General features: G+C 41.7%; 1 protein-coding gene across 1 annotated transcript in view; it reads left to right on the top strand.

Annotated features, from left to right (window-relative positions):
- Window positions 1-21,386, top strand: part of WDPCP (WD repeat containing planar cell polarity effector) — a 236,389-nt gene that overhangs the window by 167,023 nt on the left and 47,980 nt on the right. Inside the window, exons 13-14 of the mRNA XM_029911895.1 lie at window positions 1,926-1,989; window positions 18,536-18,638. Of these exons, the coding sequence (XP_029767755.1) occupies window positions 1,926-1,989; window positions 18,536-18,638 (167 nt within the window). The remainder of the gene's footprint in view (window positions 1-1,925; window positions 1,990-18,535; window positions 18,639-21,386) is intronic.

The raw sequence follows: 21,386 nt of genomic DNA, 5'->3' as shown, positions 1-21,386 counted from the left end.
CCTTAACTATGGACACACTGTGCTTATAGTAACTGAGATGTTTTATTTTATTTTACTTTTTGTTATTCTGCAAATCAAAAACTAATCTTTTTAAAATACGCTATTTCATTTCATACAGATTTTTCAGACTGTTTACAAGAATAATACTTTACCAGAAAACATATACACTATAAAAAAAATCAAAATCTCACATTATTCAGCTGAACTGTTATATGGTGAAACATGCAGACAGCATAATAGATTAGTAAACCTTTTTCCATATCAAGACTTTCTTTTCCATACTGTCCTCCCTAGCTGGAGCCTCACCTTCCATTTAACAAGCGCAGAGTGGTTTTGATGCTCTGTACTGAGAATTCTTCTAGATTCCCTGATATAATATGTGATCTCTCATTAGATGAGCATGATCTAGGGCAGCAGTTGTCAAAGTGTGGTCTGTGGTGCTGGAAGGGTACACAAAGCACTTGATGGTATCCTACAGATGGCTGGCTCTCCTTGGTTTCAGCTGCTTCTACAGATGTCCACTTTTTGTATTAAAAACATACATCAATGCTCTCTTGATATTCCTTTCTCATGTAAGCATTTGCTGTAGTTGCCGCAGGATGGTGCATGTTTGTGAATGAGAAAGGAAGTGGTCCATGGGATTGCACTTGGGAGGGGCTATTGTCCAGAAGACAATCTCTCTGTTAAAATGTTCACGTTCGGAAACAGTTTGGGAACACTTGGGCTAGTGATCTCAATATAGGAGTGGGAACCAAAAGTGAAATTATGATCCCAGTGCTGACACACATTCCTTCTGTAGGCAGGCAGCTCATGCGGTGTAAAAGGGGGATAAGGGCTAAGACTCTGCCTTCTAAATCCACGCTCAAATGGGACTGGGACCCTTTGCTTGTGGATCTCCACTCTCCTCCCATGCAGAATTGAGGCTCAGTTACCTCTGTGGCCCTGTTCTCCTCTTCACCAGACCCTGCAGAGAACGCTCAGTAGGTCTGGAGATCTGTGCTAGAAAGGGGGCCATTCTGGGTAGGGAGAAGAGTCTGTGGGACCGGGGGTGTTCTATTGCCTCTCTTCCCTTTCCAGCCCTGTGGAGCTTACCCAGACAAGATAGCGCTGCCTCTAGGGCAGCGGTGGGCAGCCCGTGGGCCGCACATGGCCCATCAGGGTAATCTGCTGGTGGGCCGCAAGACAGTTTGTTTACATTGACCGTCCGCAGGCACGGCCGCCCGCAGCTCCCATTGGCAGGGAACGGCCCACCACTGCTCTAGGGGGTACCTGGAGTCTGTCACAATGAGGTAGCATGACTCCAATGGAACTGCATTGTCAGGGAGCTGGGCTGGAGGGAGGTTGCCAAAGTTCAGAGCCAGTGCAATGACATGCCCCTTCCATATGGCCCCCTGGAGTCCTGACAATTTTGGGGTGGGTACATTAGTCTTTTATTGGGGGGGATCCTCACAGATTTCTCCCCCAGCTCTTTCTCTCACTGGTTTTACCATGGGAGGGGGTGATTGGGGCCAATAATATTTATCTAATTAACCCCCTGGGCTGTTATAAGGATTAATTTGTTATGTCCTGATCCTGTATGATGCTAAACACCCTCAATTCCCATTGACATTAACTAGATCAAAGCATGCTGATTGCTAAAATGTTTAGAAGATGAAAGTGCTCAGTAGAGTTGCTGTCATCATATTTTCATAGTTCTGTGATCTCCAGGCTATCTCACAAATGATTTCACCAGTCACCTGGGGCCTCCCTTTTGGGGTTCATAATAAATGCAATATATGTTTTAGATGAGAACTGAAGCAGAGGCAGCCCACCTCATAGATTTTTACGAGCTGTCAGTTCATCTTCACATTAACACAGAGTACACTGGATCTCTCAAACTGGTGTTCTCCTGCTCAGCAAATGATACATTTCACCTTTTCTTGCAGGTATCAGAGATTTGAAAAGGCATTTCTGCTCGCTGTTGACATAGGTGCTCGTGACCTGTTTATGGTGAGTCATTCCTGTAGATCGCTTTGTGATTGCTGTTCCTGAGATGAGTTAGTTGTCAGCTTTTGTGCACATTAAAAAGGATCAGTGTCATTTGCAGTATTAGACACATACTGGAGAAGGCTTTATTCTACTTGGCTTGCCCCTTGCCATCATGAAACTGGTCAATAGCAATCTAGTAGCTTTTGAGTTGCTGACATTTTCCTTGCCAGGGCCTCAAGACTGTTTTATGTTTTTCAGGAATTAATATATACATTCTTGAACTTTCCTCCTCCTCCTCCTCCTGTGTCAGATGTGGGTGCATGTCATCTTTCACTCTAATAAGCTTAAATGTTTCTAATCCATTCCTTTAAGAAGTACAGCTGCCGAGGCCAGGACACAAGAGCAGACCGTATCCTGGGGATACTGAATGCTCTCAGTGTGTCTCTTAGGTTTCTGTGGAAAGTGACAAATTATGAACGCTCCTCCAGGTACTTTTAAAACAACAAAGCTGCAACGTCAACCCAAGCAGTTTTACATTTCGTGGGCTCTTTGGCCCTCCCATTTAATTAGCTACAAAAGTAAAATTAACCGGTTTTTAAAAGGTCCTATGTGCAAGGTCTGCAGGAGGCTCTTGTTTTATAAGATCTTGCACCACAATGTCACAGTGAGGTCAGATGGACAAAGCCAGGAGTTCTTTCCTCGGCTCTCAGCGTGTCGCTGCTATGCAGCTGATTTAGTTGTTTTCAAAGAACAATAGGGAAAGGGCTTGTTTTTTAAAAAAAAGCCCTTTGAAAGTCTCATTTGCTTGACTCTCTTGCATAAAGAAGACATTCTGTTGTTTAAATTAAGCTTTGGCACTAGATGTTAATATTATTTATCCCATTAAGTCACTTGCCCTGCTAGTTTGATCTTGATATTTAAATTGTATGTTAAATGATACAATTAAATCCTTCTTTTATGGGTTATAAAACGTCCTGTTTAATTATATAAAGAGTTCTATGAATCTTTTGATGCTTTTTGCCACAGCTCTAATCATGTGGCTTGTTCCATCTAATTAGAAAGATGTGTATACTATGATAAACTTTTCTAAGTATGCATCAAAAGAATGTGATGGGAATATCATACTTTTAGGGAAATCATTATATATTTTTGTATTTATTTATATCCCCTCCAAACATTGTTTTTTTTTTTCTTTTCATCTCATCTTTCTCCTCTCTCAATAATATAATCTTTTCTGCACAAGACTTTGATGTAGCAGTGTTGAGATCTGTAACCATGGAGAGGCTTGGGAAATGATTCTGCTCTCACTTTCACCAATTTAATGCCACTGGGCTCGATTCTCACTGTGCCTGAGCAGTGATTGTTTGCTGTTGGGGGGAGAGAGGGCTGAGAGGGAGCCAATCATGAGTTCCTGACTCTCAACCACCTGGCATGGTGTACACTAAAAATCAGCAGGGGGGCAGCTGTAATTTAAGGCATAAGGTCCCAAACACCAAAAATTGCTCCATCATATCCCTTCTACTCCTCTGATACCCCCCCTCTCCAACATGTCCCCTTCCTCCTTGGACCAGAAGGGGGAGTTCCATCCCAGGAAGAAGTCGCCCGGTTTGTGCTGGTGGAGATTCCCCTTACACAGGGGATATTCTCCAACACAAATCTCTGGACACTTTAAATTTGCTTTACACTTAGTCAGCGTATGGGGCACAAAGTGAACTTGGCCACTGGAGAATCCAGTCCATTGACTTCAGTGGAGTGACACCCATGTAAGGCTTTGTCTGGACTAGCTGAAATGGTGTTTTATTTGCCCATTGGTTACATTGGTTGTCAGTGTAATTAACTGAAGCTGTGATTTCCAAACTCACCGAGAAGTATCTCTGTCTAGCCTTGCGGTTTGGGGTTTGTCTCCCCTGGAGTTTTACCCACCAGTGTAACTATACCAATGTGGGTGCTATGGTGTAATCCCCTAATCTAGATGCAGAGCATGGGTGTAACATGGCTTGTACCAATGTAGTTACCCAGGCTTAACAGTAGCTTCACCAGTGGTTAAAAAATCCAGTGTAGACAAGGTCTTGTCTCAGCCCGCTGAGTCCTGTCGTTATATTCAGCGACAGCATTATGGTTACTGATTATTGTAGTAGCTCCCAGAAATGATGCTGTACTTGAAAAAACAGTCAATTGAAGTACTTGGGGGTATATTTTCAATTTGGTACGTGGCGCGTCCACCACTAAATTCCTATTAACTCTAGAGGTGATTGGGTCCACAGTGGGACTTCTAATCCAAGCCAACTCATATTCCCCACCAGGGTTGACTCTAGGCAATCTGGCATTCTAGGCACACCCCCAAAGAGTCACCCCATAGCCCCATCCCTGAACCAAAGCCCTTGATTCTGACATCACTGTGTGACTCCAAAGGCCAGAGCAATCTGTGTCCCTGTAGTGTCTGGGCCTTATTCCAGCCCTGCTCTCCACCCTTATATTTCAAGGGGAACAAGTGAGGCTTTATCGGAATTGCTGGTTCAGAACTTGTTTATGTAGTTTTGGTTCAAGATTGCATTGTAAAACTGGAAAGGGCCCATTTCCCAGACTAGTTTGAATTTAGCCCCAAGATACTGTCGATTTCAACAACACAGCTGATGGCTCACCATTCAGGATTGCAGAAATCTCACAAGGGCTGCTAATTTAGCAACATGTCTGCCACTCCGGGATGAAATCTCATGAAGAGAGCTTGTGAAACTTTGGTGATATTAAACCTGACCCTAGATCTGGTGCAGTTTTGACCTGGAACTCTATCCTAAATTTGATCCATGTCCAAGATCATCTCCTTAGCTCATCTCTAATTAACATTAAAAGGAGTTACTCTTCTAAAAGTCCACTCTATGAAGCTGATGGTTTGTTCTTTTCTCTGCTACGTTTTGCCCAGAGAAGAAGCAACGACAGCCCCAACTTTTTGTCAGGCAGCTTGAGGTTCACAAGTGAAGTTATACTTGAGGTGCATCCATGAGAAACCAGATCCTTTTTGGCCCTTAATAGAGATTGCTACCTTTCGTTCTTTTTTAAATGAAAATGACTAAAATGTGATTGCTTCATAGGCACAGTGACTCTTTATGACATGATGTTATATACCAAATGAAATGACAATCTCAGAGTAATTGTCATGGTTCTACTATGCAGGCTTCAAAACAAGTTCCCACTGTCTTCTTGGAGCTGGTTCCAACATCCTGTTTAACTGCTGACTCACTGAAGGCTGTAGCCCACGAAAGCTTATGCTCTAATAAATTTGTTAGTCTCTAAGGTGCCACAAGTACTCCTGTTCTTTTTGCGGATACAGACTAACACGGCTGCTACTCTGAAACCTAAAGGATGTTGTATGTAAACACACACTTGCATTTCCATAGGACTAGCTTGTAGCATGGCACAGTTTCATAAGTTTCATACCAGACCTGGAAAGCAAACTTAACTATGCAGTCACTAACATATGCTTCCATGATGTGTCTTTACTGTAACCTATCCCAATTGCATCATGTGACGTTTTCCAGGGAATGGCACAAATCTGCACAATGGTATCCCTGAGTGCTCAGTTTTGTATTTGTATCTCTAATTTAGTCTACAGATGTGTAAAATTTCATATCATCAGACGCCAGCTTCCTGTCGATAGCAATTCTGAGATGACTTTAAACCAAAAGTTATTCCAACTAAGATCAATATTAAATTAAGATAATTTTTTGCCTCTTTTTTGTGCCTGTTTCAGATCATTCATACAAACTAGGTCCCTTTTTGGTGTTAATTCTGGCCACTTAACATCAAACCTAGCCCCTTTTCAGGTGAAGGATGCTCTGTCAACACAAACACTGAAGACATGTAGACCTCTAGCTATTTTAGAGACTGGGAGAATAGCAGAAAGCCTATTCTGAACCTTTTTACAATTATTGAGAGCTGTAGTGGTGGTGTTCTCTTCCCATACTTGCCCTGGGGAAGCTGCAGACACAATTCAATAGCAACAGAAGATATTACAATGGAGGGCTTAACTTTGCATTTCCCTCCTTTTGTTGGTCTAAATTAGACCCTCAGGGCAAATTTCTGCCCTGGCTTACACAGGAAAACGGTGGCAATTTTAACCATGTCTATGAAAGCAGAATTGGGCCCATGTTATTATTTGAGTATATTTGTAATGTGCTTTTTGTTACATTTGTGCATTAGTGGCTCTGGTATCTCTTCCCCTTCCAAACTTATCCACTGGCTCCCTCTCCCCTTCCACATCAAGTTGACGCTCTGCTCTCATCTTTTCTTTTTCTCTGTCTCACTCTCTTTTAGGGTGACCAGATGTCCCGATTTTATAGAGACAGTCCCGATATTTGAGGCTTTGTCTTCTATGGGTGCCTATTACCCCCCACCCCCGTCCCGATTTTTCACACTTGCTCTCTGGTCACCCTACTCCCTTTACTCCAGCAATACCCTCCCCCAAAACTGCTCTTTTGGGGCCTGATTCTGATCTCACAGCTGTTTCACATGAGTGGAATGCTTTACATTTCAGTTACTCCGTCCTGGCTCCAGAATCAATCCTTTTATAATGTGCCCTTGCCTTCCCTGCAGTTTCTAGTGCCTAATATGCTTTCCCTAACCCTGTGCAGGAAGCAGGATCCACCCTCTCTCTTTCAAATCCCCCATCAAAATACACCTCCCCAGTAAGCCTCTCATTGCTTATTCACCACTCAGTGAAGTGAAAATGCTCATTTATAAAAAACGAACAAGCAATACTTACATTTAGGTAACAGTCATATGGCTGAAATTTTAAACATACAACAGTTGGGAAATTCAAAGCCACATATACCTCAGAAATTATTGTTTATTTGCATGGGGGTAACACGTGGAGGCTTCAGTCCCATTGTGCTAGGCACACAACATATATAACAAAGAGATGGTCTCTGCCCTGAACCGTTTACAATCTAAGTATATACTTTTAAATTTAGACCTTAATGCATACGGTATGTGCACCCTTTTCTTAAGCCTTTATAAACAAACTATCTTGGAATTGTGAGATAGGATGAGAAAATTCAGTCCAAAATCTTTTTGTTTTCATAAAATTAAAAGTATCTGAAGACAGGGATTCATACTGAAAGTTTCTTCCTCAGCTATCACCATAGCATCACTAACATGATGCTCTAATAATACACATTCAGACACTGCTATATTCCTCTGCAACACTCCTAGCACCACGTCACATACAAATCCATCAATTATATAAACTCCCACAAAGTTCAATTAAAAAAAAAAAAGTAAAATAGAAGAGGACATAATATATCATGAATAACAGTTACATTTATTGGACGATGACTGATCCAATCTATGACAGAAAAGATCAAGCGATATAAGGGTTGTTAGCTTTAAATCCTTTTGTAGTGTGTTCCAACTCTCCGCGGCTGAAAATTCAAAAGGCCATCCACTGTACCAAAGGTAGCAGAAACCTGAGCAACCGACACGTTCATAAAAGTGTCAGATCTTGGGTGAGACACTGATGAGGAAAGTGTAAGTAATTTCTGAAGAAATGTTGGAATTTTGCCCAGAAATATCCTATAGACATATGCGCAACAGTGTTTCAGATGACTTCTGCTCACTGAGGGCTAGCTCTGCATAAGTTGCAAAGATGAGCATAAAAAGCAGCTCCTGGAACTAATCAAATTGTTAAATGGGAAAAGCCAGCCATTTCAACATACTCTTGATAGCCAGCAGGAAAATCTATGTTCCTGATTGTTTCTGATAGGTAATGTGATATCTGACGTGATAATCTCTTGGTTGATTATGTGAAAAAAAATCTGTTACAATCATGTTAAGAATTTTATTACATCGTTTTGTTTTCATTCGTTGATGTACATAGTAAGGGAATCTGGGTTTTGGTTTCTCTTTTTTCCTCATGTCATGTTTTGTAATTTCCTAATAAAATCCCATTTGGTAGGTTAATTTGAATATGAGGTGAAAGCCTGTGCTGTCATATGGGCATAATTTGGAAAACATAAGGCGAAAATGGCTGAGAAGTTTAAAAAGTAGATGTTAACAGACCGTGAATCTCAGTGATGATTGAACCAGGTGATGTTCTAAACAAAAAGAGCTCTCAGCTTACTTCTAGCATTTCCCATGCTCCACACGGACCCAACACACATTCTAGGTGTCAAAATGACAGACAGAGAGAGAGAGCCAATTCTGGACTCCTGTTATATAGATTGACTGCACACATTTGGGCAGAAATTGGTGGTTTAATTAGTATGACAAGTTACATAAAATGGTATTTAAAAATAACTTACAATAGGGTTTTTTAAACTGTCATATTTATTTTTTGCTTCCAATGTTAAAGCACTCTGCATAACCACACGAAAAAAGGCCACTTACCAGGCTGCTGTTCTATCTATGTGAGGTGCTGATAGGGTCCCCATTACCGTACTACCTGAGTGCCTTCACACAGGACCAAGAAGAAAATCCAAGAACATGAACAGGGAGCAATACAGGCTGTAATTTACAGTAAACAACGTGCAAATTTCTGTTTGTTGAAAGTACATTTAAAGGAACGTTGTCATTTTCTGTTGTTGTTTTGCCCCCAACTTTATTATTTTAAAAAAAAAAATTACAATCAGTGCTGTTTTCAGTTTAAACTAAAAACCAGAATCCCTAAACATAATTGATATAAACGTTATTATATACGTGGACAGAATCTGGCTACATATTCAAATATTTGTAAGCTCAGACTTGTTCCAGAGCCATCTGATTTACAGCTATCTCGAGTAAGCTGACAGTATAAACTTTTAACTTTTTAATCTAGATAAAAATCATAATTTTTTTGACTCAGGCCCCTCTCGCCTGACAGCCACGGCAGACCTACACACAGAGGATGTACAGTGTTCGCTGCAAGCTCTTAACTGATTACTTTGCCCCAGGGCACTTGCACATTCTTGTTATATCACACCTTTATTTGTGCTCAGAAACTGGTCCAAGCACATCCATACTTTTGGGATTCTGAAAGGCATCACACTTTCATTCTGGGGACTCGCTATTCTTCATCCCAAACCTTATCCTTTCCCCACTTGATCTTCGGATGCTCGCAATCTGTCTTATTATTGTATAGTTCTCAGAAGTGTGAGATGCACTTAAATGATAACCTACAAAGACATATTCCCTGCCCTAATTGCATACATTTGCTCACATTCTAAATTTTAGATGTGACAAAATGAGTGAGGGGAACAAACAGTAGGGAGGAGACATGGGAAAGAAGGACTAGGGTTAAAGCAATACAGTCGTGTAGGTGGTACCCAGTTTAGGGATGTGCACCTCTTGGTGGTTCTCTTATACACAGAGTGCAGATGTGACTGAATGTTATTGACTTAATTTTTGTGGACACCTGAGAAGAAGTGTATTCTCAGGAGGCATATAACAATGAGAGTGAGTGGCATTATGGATCACAGTTGGGAGGATAGTCCATGTACTGGTTGCAGCATGAAAAAGGCATGGAGATGTGTGTGGAAGAATCAGACTTACTGGAGTATCAAGACTCACATCACTGGCATGAATGTAATAGGTGACCAGACAGCAAGTGTGAAAAATCGAGACAGAGGTGGGGGAGTAATAGGCGCCTATATAAGACAAAGCCCCGAATATCGGGACCATCCCTATAAAATCAGGACATCCAGTCACTCTAAATAAGAGATTAGTTTGGATCAGCAAGAAGGAGCAAAGTAATGTAGATAAGTGAATGTGAGAAGTTTATATTTGATGTAATAGAGGAGAAGCTAGTGAAGTGATTCAAGGAGTGGAGTGATATAATCAGAGTGACAGGCGAGAAATCTTTGTGGCCATATTTTGGATATACTTGTATGGGGCAATGTTGAGAGTCAGGAAGACTAGAGACGAGATGCTGCAGTAATCAAAGCAAGCGATGATTGAGACGTGGCTGAGAGTTTTAGCTATTTAGACACAGAGGATTGGGTGAGTCTTGAAGCTCTCATAGAGGAAGAAACAGGACATCTGGACACAGTCTTGGTGTGAGAGGAGAATAAAAGGGAGAAGACAAAAATGACCTTCAGATTCTGAGCCCAGGTGACAGAGAAGATTGTAGTGTTATCACTACATGGGGGAAGGAAGAAGAGAAGAGGATTTGGACAGAAAATCCTATTTTCTCTGGGTAATATCATCATTTGATCCAGGAACCCATTGACTGAGAGTCTGAAAAATTGTTATAATTAAATATATATATATATATTTATAATCTATAAATATATGTATGTACAAAATTAGGGATTGTAGGGTTTGGTTTCTATTTTTACTCATTTTAGTGTTTGGTTTTGGATATTTTAGTGTCTTGTAAATTCCTTTAAAACAAAACAGGTTTTACAGGTTTATGAATCTCAGCTGCATACATCTGGGTGGAAATTGGTGGTTTCATTATCAATAAAAATCACACAAACATTGTTTTGTTTTTTTAAATAATCATACATTTTAAGCAGTCTCGTTTTATTGTCAACACTGTAACCACCTAAACAAAATCTGCTCGTCATGTGACTACATGAGCTGGAATGAAATTGCAGAGAGCATGAACAGGAAGTAAATACTGGTTGTAAGTTTACAAGATGAAATTTCTGTTGAAAATCCCTTTAAGGGAATCTTGCCATTTTCGGTTTATTTTTAATAAAATTGCTCTCCACCTTACATTATTTAAAATGAATTCTTGAAAATCTACAATCATTGTTATATTCAGTTTATATTGAAAACCAGAACCCCTAAACTTAATATATGGGGAAATTTTAAAGGCACAAAGGACAATTAGGCTCCCAACTCCCAAATTTCCTCCGTAATCTGTAGATGTGAGAGTAGATCCTAGCCATACAGGCAAATGACTCATCCCAAAGCCATCTAATTTATAGCTGTTATCTTGAGTAAGCTGACAGTATCAACTTTTAGAGAGACAAGTGGAATGAGGTAATATCTTTTATTGGACCAACTTCTATTGGTGAGAGAGACAAGCTTTTGAGCCTATACAAAGCTCTTCTTCAGGTCTTTAAACTTTTAAATCTTGATAAACATCATAACTTTTGTGACTCAGGCCCCTCTACACAGAGGAAGTACAGTGTTTGCAGCATGTTTCTAACTAATTACTTTGCCCCAAGACACTTGCCACATTCTTGTTAAATCACACCTGTGTTTGTGCTCAGAAGATGATCCAAAAAACATCCAGACTTTGGGATTCTGAAAGTCCACACCCCTTCATTCTGAGGAACTGCAGTTCCTCCTCCTTGACCGTTCACCCTTCACTAATGTTTTTTCTGATGCTCCTGGCTCTTCCACTCATGTACTTTAATTTCAATACTACTGTTGGTGCCATTAGATGTGGGGGAGACGATTGAGTATTTGACAAGCCATCTTTTCAAGCAGTCATTCGTCTTTCCCTATATGCTTTAAGGTTGACAAGCTAATGCAGAGCAAGCCAAAGGGTCACAAGCTTGGTAAGGGATAACACTATGGAGACAAAGGGAGAAGATCTGTGAAACTGACGGTAACATACTGAGAAAGAGAGAGATTTTAATGAAAAAATACTGTTAGGTGACATTTTGTTCCTTAAATCTTATTTATTTTTTTACAAAATTAGGGGGGGAATGTTTTTGGAGTATGGCTGTTGCCTTTCCCCCTCTTTTTCCTTTCTGTCACTCTCATATTTCTTTTCATCTCTCTATCTTCTGCTCCTCTTCCGGAACTAGGAGTACTTGTGGCACCTTAGAGACTAACACATTTATTTGAGCATAAGCTTTCGTGGGCTACAGCATGCATGCATCTGATGAAGTGGGCTTTAGCCTACGAAAGCTTATGCTCAAATAAATGTGTTAGTCTCTAAGGTGACTCAAGTACTCCTAGTTCTTTTTGCTGATACAAACTAACACGGCTACCACTCTGAAACCTGTCTTCCGGAACTGTTACCCTTCAGCTTGTGCCATTAGGGTTTTTGTCCACTAAATTAAGGTGTCAGAAAATCCAGATGTAGACGGATATTCTCACCAGAAGCTCTCTGAGTCTGGGAGATAGCTGTGGCTTTTTTACTTGGAGACACTGTCTCAAGGAAGGATTCCATTCCCTTTACATTCCTGCATGCAGTTAGAATGCAGAATAAAATATCTCTTTGGATTTTTATCTTTATGATAAAAGATAATGAGAAGGTGTTTTGTTTTTGCCACATGTGAAATAAGTGTTCTCTGAGTAGCTTCTGTATATTCCCGCTCATGAGTTGTGGCAGTGAGTGCAGTTCTGATGATAGGACCTTAACTAGTAGTGCCCATTGGAGTGCTCACAGCTCCCCTCCTGGGCCACCCCTCACTGTTCCTGAATATTCTATGGGCAAGGCTATGAAAGGGGACTCGGCCCTCCGGCCACTCAGTTCCTTCCAGCCACCATCAGCGATGGACTTGGAACCTCTCTGGACCTTCAGTCCAAATTGTGTTTAAATAAAAGTGCATTATGAAACTTTTTGCTTAGGTTTTAGATGGTTAAGATTGCACACGGTTAGCGTTTACACTTTCAGATGGGTGGTTTTTACCACTTTTAAGTTAACTTTGGCATCCTTTTGAAGGTTCCTGTATGGCAGATCCCCCCTTCCAAGGCACCTTTTGGTTCTCTGACCAAGCTGCTGTCACTAATACTATCCTTGCAGGACCATTGCTTTCACCTCTACCTTCTGCACTGGATCCAAGATTGGAAACACTCCTGCAAATGGAATTAGAGGTTCTTCCTCTTTCCTCAAGTCATCCACAATTTAAACAAAAGCAGGGATGTGCCCAGAAATAAAAATTTGATGGTGTTCTGTGCCCCCACCATGGCCCGGGGCTCAAGGAGCTCACTCTCCCCCGCGGTCCCAGGGCCGGAGAAGTTCGCTCTCCCCCATGGCCATGGGGCCGGAGAAGCAGTCAGCTCCCTCTGTGGCCCGAGGAGCTCACTCGCACTGCCGTGACCCCAGGGCTGGAGGAGTTCTGTGCCCCAGCCAATTATTGGGGGGCATGCCCCTGATTGCCCTCCTTGTGCACACCCCTGAACAAGAGACATTCAAAATCCCAACCATTTCTACTTTGTGGCTAGGATTATGAACCAGATCCAGTGGGTGAGTATTGGTCCAACTGGCATATGCATCCATAGCCAACATGGCCCCTTTGGCCAACTCCTTCAGACCTGGATCCATATCACATATTTTATTCTGATCAAATGCAACCCCCTGTGGGACCTCAGGGTTTAATTCCTAAGTATCTAAAGCTACCAGACTGATCTGTGAAACCCAGAAAAGGAACACAGTCTCCTACTGTGATTGCTGATGCAATATCAGAAGAAGAACATGACACAAGGGATGTAGGATACGGATCCTGACGCTGACAACCAGACATCTCCCGATCAGAACATCTGAGTGTCTTCTGCATAGTCTCCGTCTGCGGGTGCAATTACGTGTCAGGAATTAACAGAAAGGATGGCATCCACACTGAAGTTACCAACATCTGCCGTAGAAGAAACCTCACACCCAGTGTTTTGACATCTTTGGTTCTCATTCCTCCATCAGATTTTTTCTGCTTTTATTGGATGGGCTTTTACACCCAACTAAGCTCATCTCATCTAATCCAGCCACTTTCCAGGCAACAAGCAGATAAATTCCCCAAGAGGGTTTTCATACCCATCCTGCCCCATACTTCCTGGTAGTAGAGGCAGCCATCTAAAGGTCAGAAAGGGGATTGATCCATTCTAGTCCCTCAGAGAAAGATGGGGAAAAGTTTTCTCTTCCTCCACTTTAGGTTTAAGGGTAGCAAACTATCAAGCTGTCATGGCTCACTTCCAATATCACCTTTGGGAAAAATTATTAATATCCTCCAAATTCCTTCCTGACAAGCGGAGGAAGTTTGGCAAATGTGATCATAATGGAAACTCAGCAAATGGAAAAATATGTCTTCAAGGTGATCTTTGACTCCTCAGATTCTGTGGTCAGAGGTGCTGTGCCTGCTACTTCAATGAGAAGGTTTGCCTGTGTGACAGTGCTCACTTAGGTAATTGTGTAACGGAGACTCACAGGCTTAATTGGGATCAATTAGCCTGTAATGTGGGGATTGTTGACACTTGTGGGCAATGATCAGGCCAATGAGTTAATTAGCTCAGCCAGGGGAAGATATACAATTGGCAGGAATGGGAAGTAAAGAGGGGAACTCAGAGAGTGAGCTGGATGTGGCAGAGATAGTTGGGTGGAAGGATCCTCCTGCTAGGTTCTGCAGTGCCTGGAATCTGAGATTAAAGGGACACATGGCAGAAAGGAACAGACTGTGAGTATGTTGTGAATAAGAGACCATGCAAGCGGGCCAGGCAGCGTGGCACACTGGGTAGCAAAGGGAGCACCTTGTGACAGCTTGTCTTTAATTGTCAGGACTGCCACCAGAAACCAAAGCAAAAGTTGAGGATCTCTGTTTTGAAGGCGAGGGTCTTTTCAGTATCAGGACCAAAGAGAACTAGAAAGAATGAAAGAGACTAGATATACTGCTGGGTCTCTGGGCATTTCTTAGCAACCAGAAAGAAAACCAGGGATGTCCCTCTCCAGATGTCAAAGGCAACAGTACCCTTCCTCCTCTTCTTTTACACCTGATGTAGAGGAGACACTATTATCTGAAGTATCCAAGGAGATCCACAGCACTCTTCTCAACAAAGAAGTAATTTTAAATCAAGACCAGGAGGCAAACAACCTTCTGTAATGTCTTTAGGACCAAGCCCCAGGTCCCACATTTGACAGTTTAAATTAGAATAATCCACAGTGGGTATCCAATATAGCTTGAGATTCTTTCCAATCCCCCACTCCCCTCCTTGTTCAGGGACCCCTCTCACAAGAGTCTGTTGAGATCAGAGGTTCTGGCTCTTCTCAAAATAGAAGTGGTGGAGGAGGTCCAAATGGAATTCAGAAGGAAAGGGTTCTATTCAAGATACTTCTTGGTTCCCAAAAAAGGTGGTCTCTGACCAATCATGGATCTAAGGAAACCAAATATCTTCATTAAGAAATTCCATGACAAATACCTCAGCTTTACAGTAGGAAACAACCATTACCAATACAAAGTCCTTCTGTTTGGCCTGTCTGCCACCCTCAGGATATTCAAACTGCCTGTCAGTGGTAATCGCTTACTTGTGAAGGAAAGGGATACATGCTTATCTTTACTTGGATAATTGCCTAATAAAAAAACATAATCAGAAAATCATCTTTGCAAAGCCATTTTCTCATATTGTATCCTTTTCAAAAATCCGAGGTTCCTGATAAATCAAAAAAATCTGATCTGGAATGGACTAAATCAATACCTATCATCAGCTAAACAGAGCTCTTCTTCCTCGAGAAAGATTTGAAACCATCCAAGTTGCTACACACAGTCTACAAACTCAATCATCTCAGCAAGTAATATTCTACCTCTGATTAATTAATAACCTATGTCATTCCATATGCTCATCTAAAGATGAGAATCCTTCAACACTGGCTGTTCGCCAACTACAGACAGAGCATAAATAGCATGTATCAGAAACTAATCATTCTGACAAAGGTGCTGCTATCGTTACAGTGGTGAACTCAACCATAAAATGTGCTCCAGGGTGTACAGTACAGCCCTCCAGCACCATCAGTGACTGTCACTGTGGATTCATCCAATGTAGGATGGGAGCTTATTGCCACACCTTCAATGCAAGAAGTCACTGACTCCCAAGACAAGATTCCACAAAAACCTTCTAGAATTCATTGGGTGTTAAAGGCTTTTCTACTTCCTGTTCAACACAAGATTGTTCAAGTGGTCACAGACAGTCCCACAGCAGTTTATTATATAAACAAGCAGGGAGGAGCCCACTCTCCCTGGCTCTGCAGGGAAGTGCTATTATGCGAATGGTGCATTACTCATAGTGTATTTCTGATAGAACTATATATGCAGGAAAGAACAATGACCTAGTAGATCAACCCAGTAGGGTCAACGTGGATACACAAGAGTGGTCCCTGAAGACATCAGAAGCACAGGGAATCTCTGTACAGTGGGAACACTCAGCCATAAACCTATTAGCAACCAAATAAATATGAGGTGTCAGATATTTGATCTGAGGGTGGGGATAGACAATCATTTGATCTCAGATGCATTTCTCCTACTATGGAATCAAGGGCTCTTGGGTACTCCCCCCCCCCCCGTGCTGAAGGTCATACACAAGATAAAGCCGGACAAGACCAGTATTATTCTAATCACCCTGGCTTGTGCCAGGCAACAAGGGTTCCCAATCCTGCTCCACCTGTTGACAGGGAACTTCAAGACCCTTCCGGTCTATCCAGATTTATTGACCCACCAGAGCAGTTGAGTCTGTCACCCAGACCCAAACTCTCTCCAGCTGACAGCGTGGACGATAGGTTTCTAACTAACTTCAAGCTTTCATGTTCAGCTGATGTACAAACTATTTTAATTAATTCTAGGAAAGAATCAACTAGAAAATGGAGTGTGTTAAAATGTGTTCTCTATGTGGGCAGTTGAAAATAGCATACCTCCTTCATCAGACCCAGTCCAAATCATGCTTAATCTCAAAATTCCTGTTCTGTCTTTATCCTTGATTAAACGCTGTTTATCAGACATATTGGTTTTCACACTCTGGTTAACAATAAGTCAGTATTCAAACATGAGTCAGTAAAGGGATTTACTTAGCGATCCCCCATGAAGGGTCTCCCTCCACTATGGGATCTTAACTTGGTTCTCACACAATTAATGAAACAACCTTATGAACCTCTGGGAGAATGTTCTTTATTTCATCTTTCAATCTTTCATCTTTTTTGCCCCAAACCTCTTGCCCATAGAGCTGAAGCCATGCTACACACACTACTAGAATGATTTAGAAGTAAACAGAGCTTTGGCTTACTCTTTAGATAGGACAAAGAACTTTAGATATTCTCCTATTTTCCTGTGCAGAAAATAAAAAAGGGTAACCTATTTCTTGACAATTGTTGTCTAGATGGATTAGACGCTTCATTCAGGAGACATACTTTTTTGGCTTCAATACCTCTTCCCCAGGGAATTAAGTCTCACACTTTACTAGGCTAAGGTGGCATCGTCTGCATATCTCAGACTTACGCCAATTATAGAGATCTGGAAAACTGCTACTTGGAGGTTCATCCATACTTTTCACAGAGCAGCATGCCTTGGATCTAGCCTCTAGGTCGGATGCTCAATTTGGCAGTGCAGTCCTACAGTTGCATTTTCACTAGAACTCCTCATTTCATCTTCCTTTGAAGGAGTACTGCTAGCCAGTCTAGCCCATGAGTGGGAATGTGCAGAAGCCACTCTGTGGTTACTTACTTGTAACAGAGGTTTTTCAAGATGGACTCTGCATGTTTACACTTCCCACCCCTCTTCCCCTCTTCCTTGGAGTCCTAATTACAACACAGACCTGAGGAGGCAGTGGAAGGAGCTGAGGCAGTGTGAGCGCCACTTCCCCTTTTATAGCCTCACCCCTCAAACATTCTGAAACAGTGAGGGTAGGGACAGGAGGGGGCATGTGAGCCCTCCAGTGGGCATGGCTAGCTAAGGTTCCACCATCAGAGCTGCACCAGCTAGCACATCCCATGAGTGTGACTAGGCAGACTTCTCCGCGTAGAACCTCAGTTAAAAGGAAGTACTCTTCATTTACTACAGTAAGCAAAACTGTGCCTGGCTGTTGGTGCACATCCATGTCAGAGAGGCATTACCCTCAAAGGTTAGACCATCAAAACAGATCCCTCTTCCCTTAAGGATAGGTGGACACTAACCTCAAATTACAGGAGGCAACGATGGACCTGACATCTGAATAATATACAGCACTCTGATCCAGTGTGGCCAACTATATGAGCTTAGCCTACAGTCATCTGCGATTAAACCCATGGTTGTCATAGTGGCCATGAAATCCTGAGTTGACTCAGAAATCTCATCATCTATTTGAATGTTCAAGTCACTGAGCACTGTTAGTCTCTGTACTGTACCTCCAGTATCATTGCAGTGAGAATCACCTCACACAAGGAATTTACAGTGCAATAGGACAATCATTACACTGAAACCTATTCCAGCATAGCTTTAGCCCAAAACTCTCATATGGAAATGCTGCATCACAAACATTAGCATTAGATCAGGAGTCATCCTGCGCTTTTGGTTAGATGTAAACAACATGGCCTCACAAACAAGACAGGCAAACCACCTGCCAGCCAATCCCTCTTCGGTTCATGTCGGGACAGCTGCACCAGACTCCTAATGCATCCAGCTAAAGTTTCAGTTATACATGCAAAGTCATCAGCCTGACTTTCATCAGTTCATGGAGGGTCAGTGTTTTATGTATTAACCAGAGACTTTTCTTTCAACAACATGAGTAGAGTTAATAAATTTGCATAGGGAAAGAATAGTACAAAGAAAATTAAAATATAACAGTAGGTTCATCTGTTCCATTTGTGTTTGCAATCTAAGCAAGAAAAGAGCCTCTTTCTTTCAAATTCTCCTTTGTTACTTGTCTGATTCATTTTAGATTAATCTTTTATTTTGCTTTATTTCCAAAGGACATCCATTACCTTGCAGTAGATAAGGGTGAATTGGCACTAGCTGAAGTGGCAAAGAAAAAAGCTAACGACATTGATGCAGAATCAATAACTACTGGAGTTGGTAAGAATTAATGCTTTTTTTAAAAAGCCCTTTTTGTTTTAATCAATACTTGTTCTGCATCACCACGATGTTATACTTGTAGGGGGTTATTGGTTAATTTGAATTGTTTTCTTGGAAAAGGAGGTAGTGGTCTTTATTTGTGGGGAAGAAGGTAAGCTTATGAAAACAGCATTGCTTTGCCTTTGGGTATAGAAGTGAGAATTGTGTCAATGTGTGGGCTGCAAAGCAAAAGAGAGTAAATCACCACAATTTTATAGAAAATAAGAAAAAGGGTTAATGAATTCCATGCACATTGTAATGAGATCAGGTGCAAAAGGTCCTGATCCTGAAATCCTTATTCACACAAGTAAACTTTATTTATTAAGGACCAGATTGTGGAAACCTTACTCACCTGGCTGAGCATTTACTCACTCAAGTAGTCCCGGTGAAGACAATGGGATTCACTTTGTGAGGCCTCTGGAAGTACTCAGGTGAGATAAATGCTCTCCAGTCTGAGCAAGGGGGGCTTCACCATCTGGCTCTAAAGTAGGTCTGTTGCAGTCAATGGGACTTGGCATTTGAGTAAGAAATATCTATGTGAGCAAAGATTGCAGGACTGTGCCCATAGTTGGGCCACCAGTAGCTCAGCAGGCTAGGCAAAACAACTTGCACCTCTCTTCCCCCCGCAAAGTAGAAGGCTTGATCATGTCTTGTGTTTTCACTTAATCTCTTTAAAGAGAAGTGTAAAGATATGGAGACTGTTCTGTTTCTTTAAATTTGTAGCAGAATTCAGAGGGCGGGGAAGTCCGGAGAAGATTCTAGGCAAGAGCCCTATGTAAGAGAGAAAGAAAGAGCATAGCAGCCAGTGGTGGGCAACCTGCGGCCCACCAGAGTAATCCGCTGGCAGGTCATGAGACAGTTTGTTTACATTGACCATCCGCAGGCATGGCCGCCCGCAGCTCCCAGTGGCCGCGGTTTGCCATTCCCGGCCGATGGGAACTGCGGGAAGCGGTGCGGGCTGCCGGGACATGCTGGCGCCGTTTCCCGCAGCTCCCATTAGCCAGGAATGGCGAACTGCAGCCACTGAGAGCTGCGGGCAGCCATGCCTGTGGACGGTCAATGTAAACAAACTGTCTCACGGCCCACCAGCAGATTATCCTGAGGGCTGCATGTGCCCTGCGGGCCGCAGGTTGCCCATCACTGCAGCTTTATCTGTAATATGTATAATACCATTTTCCTTATTCCAATGCTGTTCTTTGCTGAGTGTCAGAGCAAATCATCTCTTTCTGTGATCCTTTCCTATTGTCACATGATAAGAGAGTAGGATGATCTTGTGGATAAGACATAGGCTTTGGAGTTAGAAAATTTGTGTGAACTTAGGCTAGGCAAGTTTTTTGGGGGCCAGAGTGTCAAAAATAGAAGATTATAACTGTGAGTTTACATTTGTACATATCTGATTGTGACTGCAAATGCTAATGTACACGCGCAAGTCAAGTATTTTTGTGTGCATGTGGCTAGTTCAATGCCTAATGGGCTATGTGAGCTTGTAAAAACCTGACTTGCATGGGCTCATTGCATATTTGCATGTATGAGTGAGTCAGGCACACGTGTATATATGCAGCCGTACACACTTAATGCTACAAGTTTATCCCTTAATCTTGCTGAGTCTGTTTCATTATCTGTAAAATAGAAATACTTACTTAGAGATTTTATGAGGTTAAATTAATGCTTTTAAAGTGTATTAAGAATCTTGAATGGAAAGCCCTCTCTCTGTAACTGCTAATTATTATTATTTTAAAGTAAACTCCTTCATTGTAAATGATAAAGTCAATCCATCATCTTTAACCAGGGTCTTTAAGATGCTGTCATTTTCTGAATAATTAATATCAGGGTGGTTTAAATTTTTTAGTAAATGCAATGCCCCCCTGATAAATTGTAGCGAAGCCTCAGTATATTAACAGTGGGTTTGATTCAGTTTCTACTGACATCAATGGGAATCTTGCCATGAGTTCAGGAATTGGATAGGGATCTAAGTACTTGAAAACGGAGTTAACAGTTTTGTTTTCTTTTGCTTCTAAACATATACTGAACTTTTGCATTATGCCGCTTTAATTTTAAATTTGTGACCGAAGGAAGAATCATTAGCAAAGAAGGTTTTATTAGGCCTGGGCATTGTTTAACCACTCAAAACAAAAGCAAAATCAATGACCACCCTATATGTAAATTACAGTGTCAATGCAACACTAACTCTGAGAAGTGAATCATGCAAAAGTCAGACGTGTCAGAGTTATGGTTCAAACAACAATCTTAACTCTGCCTCTTGGAGTGTATGTATTACAACAGAGTCTTTCATTACAGACCATGTATGCAGTAATACAAAATACTACATGTCCATTTAAGGGTGCATGCATAGAAAAATTAAGTTACCAGCTGCCCCAGTGTATTGTGATTCCCATTTTTGAGAGATGTCAAGCGTCAGGGGGTAGCTGTGTTAGTCTGTATCCACAAAAACAACAAGGAGTCCAGTGGCACCTTAAAGACTAACAGATTTATTTGGGTATAAGCTTTCTTGGGTAAAAAACCTCACTTGAGATGCATCTGAAGAAGTGGGATTTTTACCCACGAAAGCTTATGCCCAAATAAATCTGTTAGTCTTTAAGGTGCCACCAGACTCCTTGTTATTTTTGAGAGACAGTCTGAGTGTCCAGGCCCCTTTTATTGAAGCCAGGGTTTTATCCAGCTCCCTTATCTGTTCTCCCTTCCCACCTC

Source organism: Terrapene carolina, unplaced genomic scaffold (genome assembly GCF_002925995.2).
Source record: "Terrapene carolina triunguis isolate 2854851 unplaced genomic scaffold, T_m_triunguis-2.0 Scaffold132, whole genome shotgun sequence".
In the NCBI taxonomy this organism is placed as follows: domain Eukaryota; kingdom Metazoa; phylum Chordata; order Testudines; family Emydidae; genus Terrapene; species Terrapene triunguis.
Note: the sequence above shows the minus strand (reverse complement) of the source record. Positions and strands in the feature narration are given on the sequence as shown.